The sequence below is a fragment of the Adiantum capillus-veneris genome, chromosome 21 (genome assembly GCF_014529385.1).
Source record: "Adiantum capillus-veneris isolate H3 chromosome 21, ASM1452938v2, whole genome shotgun sequence".
Lineage (NCBI taxonomy): Eukaryota > Viridiplantae > Streptophyta > Polypodiopsida > Polypodiales > Pteridaceae > Adiantum > Adiantum capillus-veneris.
Window position 1 is genome coordinate 121709008 of NC_140951.1, and position 14861 is coordinate 121723868.

The 14861-nt window shown below is 44.1% G+C and overlaps 1 protein-coding gene across 1 annotated transcript in view; it reads right to left on the reverse strand.

Moving 5' to 3' along the window:
• The window catches only part of IMP4 (Ribosomal RNA processing Brix domain protein), a 47179-nt gene extending 41628 nt beyond the window's left edge, over window positions 1-5551 (reverse strand). The window contains exons 1-2 of the mRNA XM_086494165.1: window positions 5299-5551; window positions 4981-5064 (exon numbers count right to left, since the gene is read on the reverse strand). Coding sequence (XP_086350291.1) covers window positions 4981-5064; window positions 5299-5410 — 196 coding nt within the window. The 5' untranslated portion in view covers window positions 5411-5551. The remainder of the gene's footprint in view (window positions 1-4980; window positions 5065-5298) is intronic.
• Between the last annotated feature and the right edge of the window lie 9310 nt (window positions 5552-14861).

Below are 14861 nucleotides of genomic sequence, written 5' to 3' on the forward strand. Positions count from 1 at the left end.
CTGCAGCATTTTGGTTTGATTGATCTCGAATAGACATAGTTGCAATAGGTGTTAGTCAATCGGACATCGATGAGGTCCCGATTGGACCTGGATGCGATTGCTAGCTACATTGCCGATAAATCATGCTCTAAGATCCGAATGAATGTTGAATGTCATGTGATGTCCGGTGATGTCTAGTGATGTCCTGTGATGTCGTGTGATGTAACTGTCGATTGGTACATGTGCTAGATGTGTGTTCCTAGTACGTAGGTACTAACAATCAGTGTCTACTAAGATGGTTTATGGCTTCTGTCGGTTTTGTAGGCATAATCGCAGGCGATTACAATGCTTTCAAGAGGGGGGTATGTCACAAAGTATTAACGTGGCTACCAAGAGCAGAAACCCTAATTTCTGCCAAAAACCCTAATTCTTGCAAACCCTAATTTTTGGAAACCCTAACCCTAACTGCTGACTGAAACCCTAATGTGGCTGAATACCCTAAAGCAAGCGGCTGAAATGCCGTTTACGACGCAGATTGCTACATCTAGCCTTCCTAGAGTTTTACACGGCTTAGCCACCTGGCCACACAGGACTACAGGTTCATGCATTGACAGGCTTCTGGTCATTCTCATAACGGTTCCTGGGCTTCCCCATTTTCTCCAGACCGGTTTGCCTATAGACACCACAGATCCTATTGGGTAGGACACTTGTAGGTCTATAGGCACTTCTCTCACGACAAATAGTTGTTTTCACACTCAGTTCGGGACCTTCACACAATACCTTCACACTGTATTGACGGAATACATCAATTTGCTACACTGCTCGTGACGGTACTTTACCATGGAGATTTCTTGGCAGTCGGAACACCCCATACTGCTGCTACACTCGCAGAGTTCGTCGGAGTATTGTCCTGCAATGGACATCGCAGCAGACATCTTCATCATTTGCCTCACATCTTCGGCTTCATGCGGTTTGTTCAGCATCAGATGCTGAGAGGGGGTGTTAGACTTACACCACTCTGCTCCTTCACAGGTCTAGGGCATACATGTACAACTAGTGTGCCTCCGAGCTGGCCACCCTTTGTATATGCATTTAGACTGCACTGTCCGACTGTCCACCTTGTCCGGGCGTCCTCATATTTCATTTATTTCTTGTTGGGTCGGGGGATTTTTCCAGGCTTTGCTCTACCTCCCCTTGGACACCTATTTATGGGCCACGGGTACCCACTTCCACATCTATCTGGTTAGTGTATTGGGTCTTCTACTCATGGTATTCATAGGGGGCTGATCGCCCCCTTTTCACCACATCTAGCGTTTGTGTTCTCTCTCTCTCTCTCTCTCTCTCTCTCTCTCTCTCTCTCTCTCTCTCTCTCTCTCTCTCTCTCTCTCTCTCTCTCTCTCTCTCTCTCTCACGATTTGCACATATTGAGTAAGACCCACCACGTAGAGTGGAAGACGGAAAAATGAGGGTTGGGATAGATAGCTTTGCGTGCGGGCTTGGAGGATTTAGGGTTCGATAACCGATTCTTTTCCTCAAGTCTATCTTCTTCTCGGCTCTTACTGTGGTGCAAAATCTCACCTCATGCCCCGACACGTGAAGGAAGTGTGCCCTCACTTTTGCATGGCCCTCTTTCCAATGGTAAGAGCATAGCATGCATGCCCATGCACAAGTACCTCCCGCCGCCGACAAGATGCCCTCCAAAGTCACCTTATCCTATCATGACCACTGCTTCAACTTTTGAGTGTTGCCCACATAGATGGAGTGGATTGTACGAGAAGAGGCCATGGATGATGGAGAGGGCCGATGACAAAAAGGGAGAAAGCTTTGAGGAAAAGGACTCCACTCTCAAGCAATGAGATCTTGAGAGGAAGGAAGCTTGAGAGGGAGACAGAGGGAGGGGAGAGGGAGAGAGCTTGAGAGGGAGAAAGGGAGAGGAAGAGAGCTTGTAAACTTCAAAGCTTCTTCAATGGCAAACCTATAGACTTGAGAGCTTGAGAGGAAGAGATAGGGAGAGGGAGAGAGAGCAAGGGCGAGAGGGAGAGAGCTTGAAAGTTGAGAGAGAGAGAGAGAGAGAGAGAGAGGAGAGAGAGAGACAGAGCTTGTAGACTAAAGAGCTTGAGAGACTAGAGCGTGTAGCTTGTGTGAAGGTAAGGGGTGGAGGGGGGGGATTTTAAAAGGGAGAGGCTCACTAAAAAAAGACACTTCTTCAAAATTTTCCCGTTTATGACTGAAAACTATTGGCCGGAAATATGGTTGGTAAACCCAAAACGACTATCCGACTAGCTGCCCGACGCTATCACTTGCAACCTTGGAACGGCAAAATGTTTCAACGCGTTCATTGCAACCACCACTACTTGGGCCAAAATTGCACATTCATGATAACACTGCCTCAAGTAGGTGGAGATACAGAGGCACAGACACCCAAGTACTTCCTCCATGGCCGAGACTGAGGACCCAGAGCTCGATGATGAGGCATGGGAGGATGTGTATGACACGCAACCGACAACTACTAATTGGGAGGCTACTTAGACTAGTGGCTCTTGAGTCTTGAGACTTGAGGACCATACTTTCTTGTATTGCCCCCTATGTAGTCTCTTTATACTCTTTTGGACCTTGGCAATTTTGACTTCTCTAGTCTCTTGAGTCTTATCTTTTTTGTAGCTCCTTGGCGGGTCTAGTTAGCCCAAATTAATGGAAAACTAAATATTACTCAATGTTATGACTCAATTTTTGTCTCTTAACTTCTACTCTTACGCTTCTTTGAGGACTTTAATCTATAATTGAATGCGTATGAGCATTAAATATATATATATATATATACATTCATAAGTTCAGAATAGTCTGAACTCACAAATTATAAGAGGGAATAAAGCACTCATAAAAATATAAAAGCAAGGGACACAAGAAAAGAAAAGAAAAACTAAATCACTTTATTTGCTACGAAACAAAACTAGATAAAACAAAACATTATTCACTTAAGAATGTTTTTTGAGAAGGCATGCACAAAATGAGTTGACGCAGCTTACTTGGCTAAAACTTGAAACAAGTACTCAACTTTAAACATCAAAGGATAAGACATCGACTTAATCCTAGAAATCAAACTTCTAACGGAACAACTGCTTAAGTCCTAACGTAAGCTAAATACGAAATTGAAAAATGAATACTACTACAAACCTACGAAGAAGAGACTACAAATAACCAAAGAAGTACAAAGATTCAAACTTGACAATATGTGACCTCAACTTCACTGCTTGTCCAAACAGGAAGAATAAGATTATCACCTTTATCATGCATAGCTTCGACAACAGCTATGACATCCCTACTCACGTTGTCGGTGCCCAAGAGTAGGTGCAGGTTTGTATAGAGGTCATTCATGTTTTGAACGTACTCTACAAAACCAACAAGCTGAGTTTCTATCACCCTCTGGAGGTGATGGGTGTCATAGACTTGGACATCCCAAGTCGAGAATCCGACACGACACACAAGAAAATCACTTAAAATACTTCACAACTTTAAAACTTGAGTCGATACGGCCCGACGTAGTTCCGTGCCTAGAGGTATTGGCCCCAAAACCTGGTGCCCCTTTCGGTATATCTTTATTATATTAATGCTTGAGCAAAGTACAACTCCCGAAGGGATCCTCTGCTCTCAGACTCTGCATCCAAAATGCTCTGAAGAGTGAGGCCCCTTGGGTTTATTTATTCCTACAAGGGATGCCAAAAAGCAGAGCCCCAAAAGCTTCTAAACTCAAAAGCAAGAAGTCCCAAAAGCAACTGGTCCCAAAACGCAAGCAACGCAATTTGCGGAATTCCGTACAGCAACCACATGGCATCTGTCAACGTGAATTTTGGGTGCAGGCTGCCACGTCATCATCCATATTATCCACCCGTACAATCTGCCACATCATCCTGCTCTGTCCGCGGGTGGTCATGCCACGTCATCATTTTGTGACGATGGGCATACTCCTTTGGAGAAAACCTGTAAATTCCTACGAGCTGTCCCACTTTTATTGGGCAAACAATGACCTACTCTAGCCCAACTTCGGTAGCATAACTGCAATAGGAGACTGCACAAACAAAATCCCCACACCCTAGATGACTTTCCGCGCGCATTAGTGCACTTTTCACAAACCTAGCGAGAAAATATAGCACGCTGAAATCTCTGTTTTTAGGGTTTAGGGTTTAGGGTTTAGGGTGTATGACCGCCCATCACCGCAATCAAGTCATGGTTAGTTTGAATGGTCTTCAAATCAAGTTTTTTGTGAGTATTAAAGACAAAGGACTCTAATACCAATCAAACAGAGCTGAAAATTGCACTATTTAGGCGTTTTATATGCCTCCCATTCAGCATTGTTCCAGTTCCAGGCCCCTCCACTGTTCCCCCATTCCGCAGGGATCCCACTGCCGTTCCCGTTTTGTATTTCAAGTGACTCTGGGATGTCACAAAATGATGTCGTGGCATGTGACCATCGTGCAAAGGATGGATTGTTGAAGGGCAGAGGGCTAGAGCGGCATGGCAAGCCCGTAAAACGTGGCGCAAAAGTCAACATAAAATCCAAGCGCCATACAAACATCTGCAAATATTAATGGCGTGGTAGTTTCCAAGTGAATTATTGGCAAGCACCACAACCTCACAAACATCAAAACCCCATCATCCTAACAATGTTCAATTCCAGGGTTTCTAGAATATAACAAGGGATTTATGGATGAAAAATTTGTATTACTAGAAGTCCTCATTCAGTCCTTGGGCCCCAAAAAAAAAAGGAATTAGTCATTGGTCAATAGTTCAAAACTTAACCTAGACAAATGGAGTGTGGGTCGCTACAGAAGGGCGGTTCTATGGCTCCAGAAGGTATTGAACTACCCTTGGATGACCGCTTCTTCCTCTCGTAAAAGACAGCCAGAGCAATTCCCAGACACTTGGCATTCAATGCTTCCAAACCGCAAACACCATTTGACTGTAATTGAAAAAAATAGAAAGTAATCATGATACTTAACACACCTGTAGTTTGATCATCCTCAAGATCCAACTCATTTCTTAAGGCAGCTTCCTCATTCCGAAGCTCCGTAGGAATAGGCTTTCCCTCTACAAAAGAAAACAAAGTGTCTCTCGCTGTAGGAATAGGCTTTCACTCTATCAAAAGCAAAAGAAAGGTCTCTCTCTGTATACATTTATGTGTGGGTGTGCTTGCACCGTGTAATGGTGTAGATTCTGTATATCAAATGCACCTCAACTGTGTATATGTATGTACGTACGTGCATCCCTATGCATTAATTTACACAGACATATCACAACTAGCTCTCTCGCTCTCTCTCTGACCTTCGAGGGCCTGTCGGATCTTGCGTTTCTTTTCGTAGAGAGCGCGCTCCTTCCCCTCCAAGCTCTTGCGATAGAGGTACTCTCGCCGAAGTCGGATATTTCTCTTCAGCATCGCGCCCTTACCTTCAGCAGCAGGCTGGGTAGCAGCTGCTCAACTAATTTCAAAACTTTCAAACCGTAAAACCCTCTACCCTTTACGACATCAATCAAATAACGAATGGCAATGGTGGTGATAAGCACTATGAGCTCATAGGCTTTCTAAAAGAAGCCTCAGAGGAGAGGAGAATAATTATTAGGAGAGTTAAGTTACGCATACTTTCAATGTTTTCAGTGATGATTGAAATTTATGTTAAGTGTTATTTTGATTCTAAAATATTAAATAGATCTTTTTGGCTTGCCCCTTTGGCCTTAGTGATGCTTTTCCCTTTTGCTAATATAAAATAGATTTTTTTCTTTTTTGAAATTGATTAATTTATGGTTGATGCATGGAATTAGTCATTCTTTTATTTGTCGAAAGAGAAATCATGAGATGGAAATTGTGTTAGTAGTTGGAGCCTCTTAGCCTATATTTACTTGGAATCTACATAGGGTCCTCACATCCCTTCTTCATTTTGTTGAGGCAGCCCGAAGTAAAACCTTAAAAACATCACGAGTCGAGCTCGCAACATCAAATTCTGCATTGAAATTTCTTCGTTAACCATCCCACTTCGATGTCCATAGTCCGATCCCTTTTGTATATTTTGTTTCTTTGCAGCTCACCTATTGTTGTCAATGAACACATAGGCAGGCACGCACTGGCTTTTTGCACACGACACCCACCACGGTACTCCTCTGCTTGCCACTTCCCCTAGCCACCCGTCAATTGCTTGCCCACTTGTTCTCTCCACGTCGTTGGCTCGTCTCCATTGCCCTTCGCTTCAGTTTTTGAGAGGGTATCTATTCTACTAATGATGTATTTTTGGAATAAAATCCAACTGGTACGGGGTACCCCCTACTGGCTCTTCACGGGGACAGTTATGGAGCGAGTTTTTTATTTATTTTTTTATCCCACCACCACTACCTCCCATTGCCGCCCCTTAGCACCCATTGCCACCACCAACTTAGCCCACCACTGGTGGTTATTGGTGCTAGCTTACTACCACCATGTGCCGCCCCTAATCTGACAACGATAGCCCATTGCTTCCCCTCCCTCCGATGGAGTAGCCAAGAACCTCCTCCTCCTTTTGTGTGTGTGTGTGTGTGTGTGTGTGTCCCTACCCTCTCTCTCTCTCTCTCTCTCTCTCTCTCTCTCTCTCTCTCTCTCTCTCGGGGGTGTGTGTGTGTGTGTGTGTGCGTGTGCACGCGCACACGTTAATAAAAAGAGGAAAATGGTATAACCTTTCTATCACCCAAGTGTGGTAGATTGGTTATGCCATTTCCCTCTCGAATAACAGGTCTTGAGTTCAACTACCGTATCTTTGAGGTCTCTTGGGATAGTTTCCTACGATGTTGAAATCCTCTTCTTCTCGAGTGTGTGTGGTGTGTGTCAAATAAAAAGAGGAAAACGGTATAACCTTTCTATCACTCAAGTGTGGTAGATTGGTTATGTCATTTCCCTCTTGAATAAAAAGTCTTGAGTTCAACTCCCGTCGTTGAGGTCTCTTGGGATAGTTTCCTACGACGTTAAAATCTTCTTCTTCTTTCCCTTCCTCCATATCTTCCCTCTCTCTCTCTCTCTCTCTCTCTCTCTCTCTCTCTCTCTCTCTCTCTCTCTCTCTCTCTCTCTCTCTCTGACATGGATAGATTACCCCCTTTCCATGTGTTCACTGGACACACCCTCTTTGTCTCTCACACGGACAGAGATCACTCAACTCATCAGAGAGGACTTGATTCAGTTAGACACTAGGAGGACATGGATACAGCCTATGGTTGTGGTTGACACAAAGAGGGCTTTCTACAGAGAGCATGTCCTTGAGCTTACAGAGGATGGCTTTGTGACCATACCCGACTAAATGAACACTCATCTATCCCATGGATTACGATGTGTTATTGGACAGATGTGCACATCATCACATCAGTTAGAGATTGAGGCTGGCAGGTCTAGAGGAGTACCAACAAAGGCTAGGGTTGAGAGAGAGCGAGGTGTGGAGAGAGAGAGAGAGAGAGATGGGGGGGATGCCTTTTTTTTCCTTTAAAAGAGGGAGAGAGTGGGGGGGAAGGGGGTGCCTTAGGGAAAAAAAGAAAAAAAAACCCATGCCAAAGCAATAGCTCTATTAAGGCATTCCCCCCCCCCTCCCCTCTCTCCCTCTCACAATTTCTAACCCCCCCCCCCCCCCCCCCCCCAATCTCTCTCTCTCTCTCTCTCTCTCTCTCTCTCTCTCTCTCTCTCTCTCTCTCTCTCTCTCTCTCTCTCTCTCTCTCTGCCACACCTCGCTCTCTCTCAACCCTATCTTGTGTTGGTACTCCTCTAAATCTGTCAACCTCAATCTCTAATTGATGTGATGATGTGCGCATCTGTCCAGTAACACATTGTAATCCATGGGATAGATGAGTGTTCATGTAAGCCCCTCTCTCTCTCTCTCTCTCTCTCTCTCTCTCTCTCTCTCTCTCTCCTCTCTCTCTCTCTTTTTCTATCCCTCTATATCTTCCCACTCTCTCTTTGCCTCCTACTCTCTCTCTCTCTCTCTCTCTCTCTCTCTCTCTACCCTAGCCTCTGATTGTACTCCTCTAAATCTCCCAATCACAATCCTCTAATTGATGTGATGATGTGCGCATATGTCCAATAACACATCGTAATCCATGGGATAGATGAGTGTTCATGTAGGTAGGTCTGGTCACAAAACCATCCTCTTTAAGCTCAAGGAGATGCTCTCTGTAGAAATCCATCTTTGGCACACGCATAGGATGTATCCATGTCCTCCTAGTGTCTAGCTGAATCAAGTCATGTCTGATGAGCTGAGTGATCTTGGTGTGTGTGAGAGACAAGGAGGGTGTGTCTAGTGAATACTTGAAAAGGGGGTAATCTATCCATGTCAAAGGAAGAGAGAGAGAGAGAGGGGGGGGGGGGGGGGGGGGGGGGGGGGGGGGGTGGGGGGGGGGGGGGGGGGGGGGGGGGGGGGGGGGGGGGGGGGGGGGGGGGGGGGGGGGGGGGTGGGGCCAGGGAGAGAGAGGGGAAGACAAGAGAGAGGTGACAGGGGTGGGACACACACAACACGGGAGAGGAGAGGGGGGGGGGGGGGGGGGGGGGGGGGGGGGGGGGGGGGGGGGGGGGGGGGGGGGTATAGAGTGATAGAAAAAGGGAGTGGAGGACCTTTAGGAAGGGAGGGGTTTTGGTGGAGGACAAGATGGAAGAAGGGAAGGCAGTTATAGGAGTAGATGGAGAAAGGAGGTGGAGGAGAGGGAGGATGTTGGAGGAGGAGGCGAAGAGGAGGAAGCACATGGGCGGTGAGTGGAGAAGAGGAGGTAGGGACGGCGGTCCTCAAAAAAAAAAAAAGGCTCGCTCTAAGACCTAACTCGCTCTTCACCCACTTCATTAGGTGGAATCTTCAAAGATTGAAGATTCCACCTCACGTTACCCTAATTGCACTCTCTAAAATTTAAATTCAAGAATCAGCATGCATGAATCGACCTTGTAACTTGAGCCTCGAGAAAAGACTTTGCACGCTGACCAATCCTTGCTGCTAATGCAAGGGCATGCATTAAAAAAAACCATCAACCCTTGCGCCCTTCTATGTCCCTGCCTCCCGACACTGCCACCGCCCCTCACTGACTTCGCCCACCACGTGGGGCCCTTCTTGCTACCTCCCTACGGCCCCATTTGCCGTGGGTTTTTGGCCACAAGTCCATGGTTGCCTTGTGTTTAGCTTGCCTCCATGCCCGTCATGTGCCTTCTATCTCACCAATAGCTGCACTGGCACTACCTGACTTTGCACAACTGCTACCCATCATCTTGCCACCCTGTCTCCACCAGCCACTTGTCCAGAGCTGCTCGTGGCATTGGTTTGTCCCTCCCTTTTCTTTTTATTGATAAACCATCCAAAAGTATCCTTCTTTATTCTTACTTAAAGAAATAGGTTCAATTCAAACCCCACCCCCCCCCCCCCCCAACCCCCAAAATGCCACCTCATAAGTGCCTTTTCATTCCCTTCCCAAGCAAGCCTTTTTCTCTTCAACTCAAGTGAAGGGATCTTTGTTGATTCCCATTAAAATGAAATGGGTTCAGACCTACTGGCGGCTTCTTAATTATATTACTACATCCATAAGATTCCTCCTTCCCATCCTCATGTTCAAGCAACATTGAAACTCATCTCTCTCATCCTCTAGAAGGTAGTGTGTAGGATTCGAACACTCACGGACACAGACAACATCCATTACACAACTCACATAACCAACCCAACTTCCAGTTGATGATGATGCTAATTATAAACCACACCATTAAAAGATGGTGAAACCTGCACCAACAGCATGTCGCTCCCTCCCTTCCATGTCTGTTATCCCCCATCTCGCTTCGCTAACACCTCGCATCAACGAAGATTCTTTCCCATTTTTGAATTAATCCCAGCTTGTCCCCTACTACTACCTCCGACTGGAATTACAATCACAAGTCTATGCTAGAGGCAAACTTGATCAATCGGAATGCATTTCTAGGCTAACCTTAGAGCTAATGATGCAAGTGTTTCGTATTATTTGACCAAAGTGTCTAAAAGGTATGCGTTTGGAATGTACTTATAGCATTTTTTAGTTTTCAAAGAATATTGTGAAGTGATGTTTGAGTTTGATGGAGACTTGTATATGTACCATTTGTTAAGTTTGTGAACTACTTGGGCATCCACTATCTCTAGAGGCACCATGTGGGTCTAATTTATGTGCACAAGCTAAAATTTCATCCTACATAGTGTGAGCATCAGTCATACTTAGATCTTTCAATTAGAGTTCCTTGACCACAGCTTATGATCCGTTGCACATCACCCTATAACCCACATGGTTTACTCGCACAACCCATAGTCCTACAATCAATTGCCCTTATCATCACAAATCAATTCTCTCTCTCTCTCTCTCTCTCTCTCTCTCTCTCTCTCTCTCTCTCTCTCTCTCTCTCTCTAAGTTTCAGTCTCTATCCCTCCGTCTACCTCTCCTGCTCTCTTTCCCTACTATCTCAATGTCACATTAGCTAAGAAGTCCTCCTAACAACCATGCTTGGCCGATAGCTTTGGCTACATTTTCCTATCTAAGTATCTCCCCACTCTCCCAGTTTCTACTGCACCCAATCCCCTCCCACCCTATATCCCTCCTTTAACCCCCTCCCCCCCCCCCCCCCCCCCCCCCCCCCCCCCCCCCCTCTCTCTCTCTCTCTCTCTCTCTCTCTCTCTCTCTCCTCTCTCTGCCCGCCCTTCCTACCCCATATTCCTCCCCCCCCTCTCTTTACTGGATTTTGAGGATGCAGGGGAGTGCAAACAAGTTTTTCTATGATGTTGGTTCAGAAAAACCTTTTTCCCCATTCTAGAGGAGACAATTAAACTAGCATTTTGCTCAATGTCCTAAGAAGTTAAGATGCCCTAAGAAATCTTGATACTAACAACCTTGCTTGGCCGATAGCTTTCGCCACATTTAGAATTTTTCAATGGTATGAGAGAGAGAGAGAGAGAGAGAGAGAGAGCAAGTTTCATATTCACGTAATCACAATTTTTCTTTGTGATCACACACTTAATTACCAAAATTCTCAATTCACAACTCTTCACATTCACAAAAAATGACAAATGTGACCTGAAGGGAACCTGGTGGACCGGTTAAATTTGCTCATTGGTACAACGGCCTAGCTCGGCGTGCCCGAGCGGACTATCTTAGCAGCCTGTAGGGTAGTGTAATTGATGAGCCCGACGCTCTGCCTGGTGAACCCTCTAGGTTTTGTACAAGGGGTCTCTGGGGGGGGTCCTCCTCCTCACAATTTCCAAGCTTCTGAACTCCCAAGCTCTCCCAAGCCCTCCCAAGCCAAATAATAATTAATTGTATAATCCTTACCTTAATTTTATGGTGTGATTTATATGCTATAAATTTTTGTTTTAATGTTTTTTGATTTTTTTTTTAATTTTTAAAGGGTGCCGATCTTGGCCTTCATGTCGGCATCGGTCTTATTGTTGGACCGAAAGTGTCGTTGTGAAATGCTAGACCAGCACAATCATTCTTGAGTTATAAGTAGTCAATCAATTTGTGTACGGCATCGGTTCTACTTTGGACCAAAAGTGCCATTGTTGAACATGGTGGTTCAGTCTGACTTATGGGTTAGTTCTATTAGTCTTGTTGTCGACATTCAATCTATTATTGGATTGGGAGTGTCGTTATACAAGCTAATAGGCTGCTTTCTATGTCTTGTGTGTAACATATGTATACGTGCTTTTAAGCTAGTTTGGTGTTGCTTTCGACATCAACTCTACTATTGGGTTGGAGTTGTCTTTAGTTTCATTAAATGATGCCCTACTTTTTAGGCTAGTCCAGTGTTGATTTTGGCATCAACTCTACTATTGGGTTGGAGTTGTCATTAGTATCATTGATGATGCCTTGCTTTTTAGGCCTACGGTTAGTTTAGTGTTGCTCTCGACATCAGCTCTACTATTGGGTTGGAGTTGCCGTTAGTCTCATTGAATGATTCCTTGCTTTTTAGGCTAGTTCAATTTTGCTCTCAGGATTAGCTCTACTATTGAGCTAGAGTTATTGTTAGCCCATTGAATGATGCCCTGCTTTTTAGGCTAGTTCAATGTTGTTGTCGGCATTATTTCTGCTATTGGGCTAGAGTTGTCGTTAGTTTCATTGAATGATGCCCTACTCTTTAATCTAACTCAATGGTTGCTAGAGTTGTCGCTAGTTTCATTGAATGATACTCATATTTGTTTTCAAAAATTCTAGTTATGTTGTCCTTAAAAATCATGGAGACACCGGATTTGGAGATGGAATTTTTTGTATAGTGATGGATTCTATTTCTATTTCTCTCTCACTTGTCGACTCTCTCTAAGTACTCATGGACCAATTGGTATGGTGCACACATGATTTAAATCATTGTCGTGTAGTGATAAATTGATTCAAGTGATGTTTTCAAAGTCATAAATGGTCATCATCTATTACTTATGTATATCCAACATGGTGGTGTTAATATTATTGTCATTTTTTTCCTTGGATGCTTAATTACCACGCAATGGTATCGCATGTGATGCACATAATTTTTTGTTGTTAAGTGTAATGAATGTCACTCAATGAGACATTTAAATGTGTTCTTGTTAGGCACAAACAGATGAAAAAAAATTCAAAAAAGTGTATGACCGCTTATGCTCACTTGCAGATGCATCTGGCCCAAACGAACAAAGGAGAGTTGCTGCGTGGACCTCTGAGTGGGCACCAACCAACGACAAGCAATGGAAAGACATCAATAGAGGCGTCACCACAGAGATGGTTAAGGAAGCATTCCCAACTGTGTTTGAATTCTTCATCCGTAAGGGGAGATTGAAGTTGGACATATGCATTGTGCCAGATATTCGCATGCATGCAGAGGCCATATACCTTGCTTGCACAAGCAGTACCCTAAACCACATGGGTTTTCCCATGTGGTTTGCAAAGATGTTATACATACAATATGTTCTACATGAGCCAGTGGGCTCCAATAGCAAGGCCCCCAACAAAGCCATAATGGGTATCCACAGTGAGACGGTTACAATATCACGACAAGAGGTGAAATATGCATTGGTTGGCACCACTATGCAAACACATGATGTTGTGAAGGAGTTAGAGGTGCAGCTACGTACCTCCATACAGACGATGGGGGCCTGTGACACAAATGACTCTAAAGAGTTACAGAGAGACATCAAGCTCCTTAGGTGTGAGCTCCCTCAAATGGAGGAGCGATGACAACAACTGACGATCATGAGCATGATCAAGTATCCCAACACATTGCGGCCACCTCCAACTTACACACGAGATTTTGTGGGTCCTTGCTCAAATTGCGGCAACTTATTCCACAACTGGAGTGGTCACTACTGAATAGCTTGCGGCCATATGTATCATTTCCCATGTCTCATGCAGAGCATGGTGAACAAGGAGTGCCATACAAGGCATTAACAAGTTTGTGCATTCCATGTTCAAAATGGAGAAAGACTATCAACGCTTAGTGGCTGCCATTGCAAGACAAAGAGAAGCTGTTTTGGACAACTTAAATTTATCGTTATGGACGCCAAAACTGGAGTGAAAGTTGTAGAACATGCCTTGTAAAACTTGTAGCGACTTTTTGAATCATTGTATATGATACTTTTGTTTACAAAAATTTTGGTTGCAAAAGAGTATCATTGTGTTTAATGTGTTTTGCAAGCTACGAGTAACGAAACAAGTGGATAAAGTGTGCTGCGAACGTTTTGATAGACATCATTAAAGAAATAGTTTCCATTAACAAAAAATGCAAAAATTACAATGATTCAAGTGATGTTTTCAAACTCATTAATTGATTTAAGTGATGTTTTTAAAGTCATAATGGTGAAATGTCATTAATTGTGTATATCCAACATGGTGATCCTAATGTTAGTGTCTTGAATGTACTTAAACTCCAGTGGTGATAGACAATAACGTAGTAGTTGACAATGGTGATAAAAAATGGTGGTAAACATGACTTGTCACTCAAACTTGTAAATGTAAAACTCTGATGGTGATAGAATTAAAAGCAACAGATCCAACTTACAAAGTGGTTCCCACGGCCTGCAATTTACAACTAAACATGGCTTGTCACTTGTCCTTGTGAAAGGACTTAAACTTGTTTCGCACCCCACCATAATGTGACCCTACAATGCTATCTATGTTTACATCACTGCTCCACAATAGTCTTCTTTGTCGCGTAGGAAGACAACTATCCACCTCAAGATTTGCATCCAATTCAAACATAGTACATTCACCAAGCTCACAAAATTCTAGTTCTTCGGTCGTCACCTCTTCTCCTAGCTCTTGGTCATCTTCATTGTTATCCACAGTCCATCGTAGTCTGTCTTCTTCATACTTTTCTAATTGAATATTGCTGAGGAGCCTATGATTGCAATACAAGAATACCAATTTTTTGGCACAATTGCTTAGAAGGTGATGGCAAATAGTCGAGTGCACATAGGTGTAGGTACTCCAATTTTGCTCGGAGATTGAGTTGGTAGGACATTGTGCAAGCACTCTAATAGCCAATTTTCATAATGTAGGTGCTAAAGCACCATTCATGAGCCACCACCTCCATGCTGGTTGTTCTGTTGCATGGTTCTGAACAAATTCAAAAACTAGAAAGGTCATCCTTTAACCTATACTTTGTCAGGTCAGAGATGACTTGGGCTCGATCATTTGCATTGATGTAGAAATTACTAACCACATCATAAAGTCTTCAATCATCTCTTCATCCAATTCATCACAGTTCATGTTCCAATACTTTGGATCAAGCAAGAAAGCAACATTGTGCAATGGACTATGCACACTGACCCTTTGAGCATGGACATACTTATTTAAGATGTCCCTTTTAGCTTTATTGAAGGGTGCTTTCCAAGGCTTAAGCAAACAATTTGTAGGCTCTGAAGGAGAGT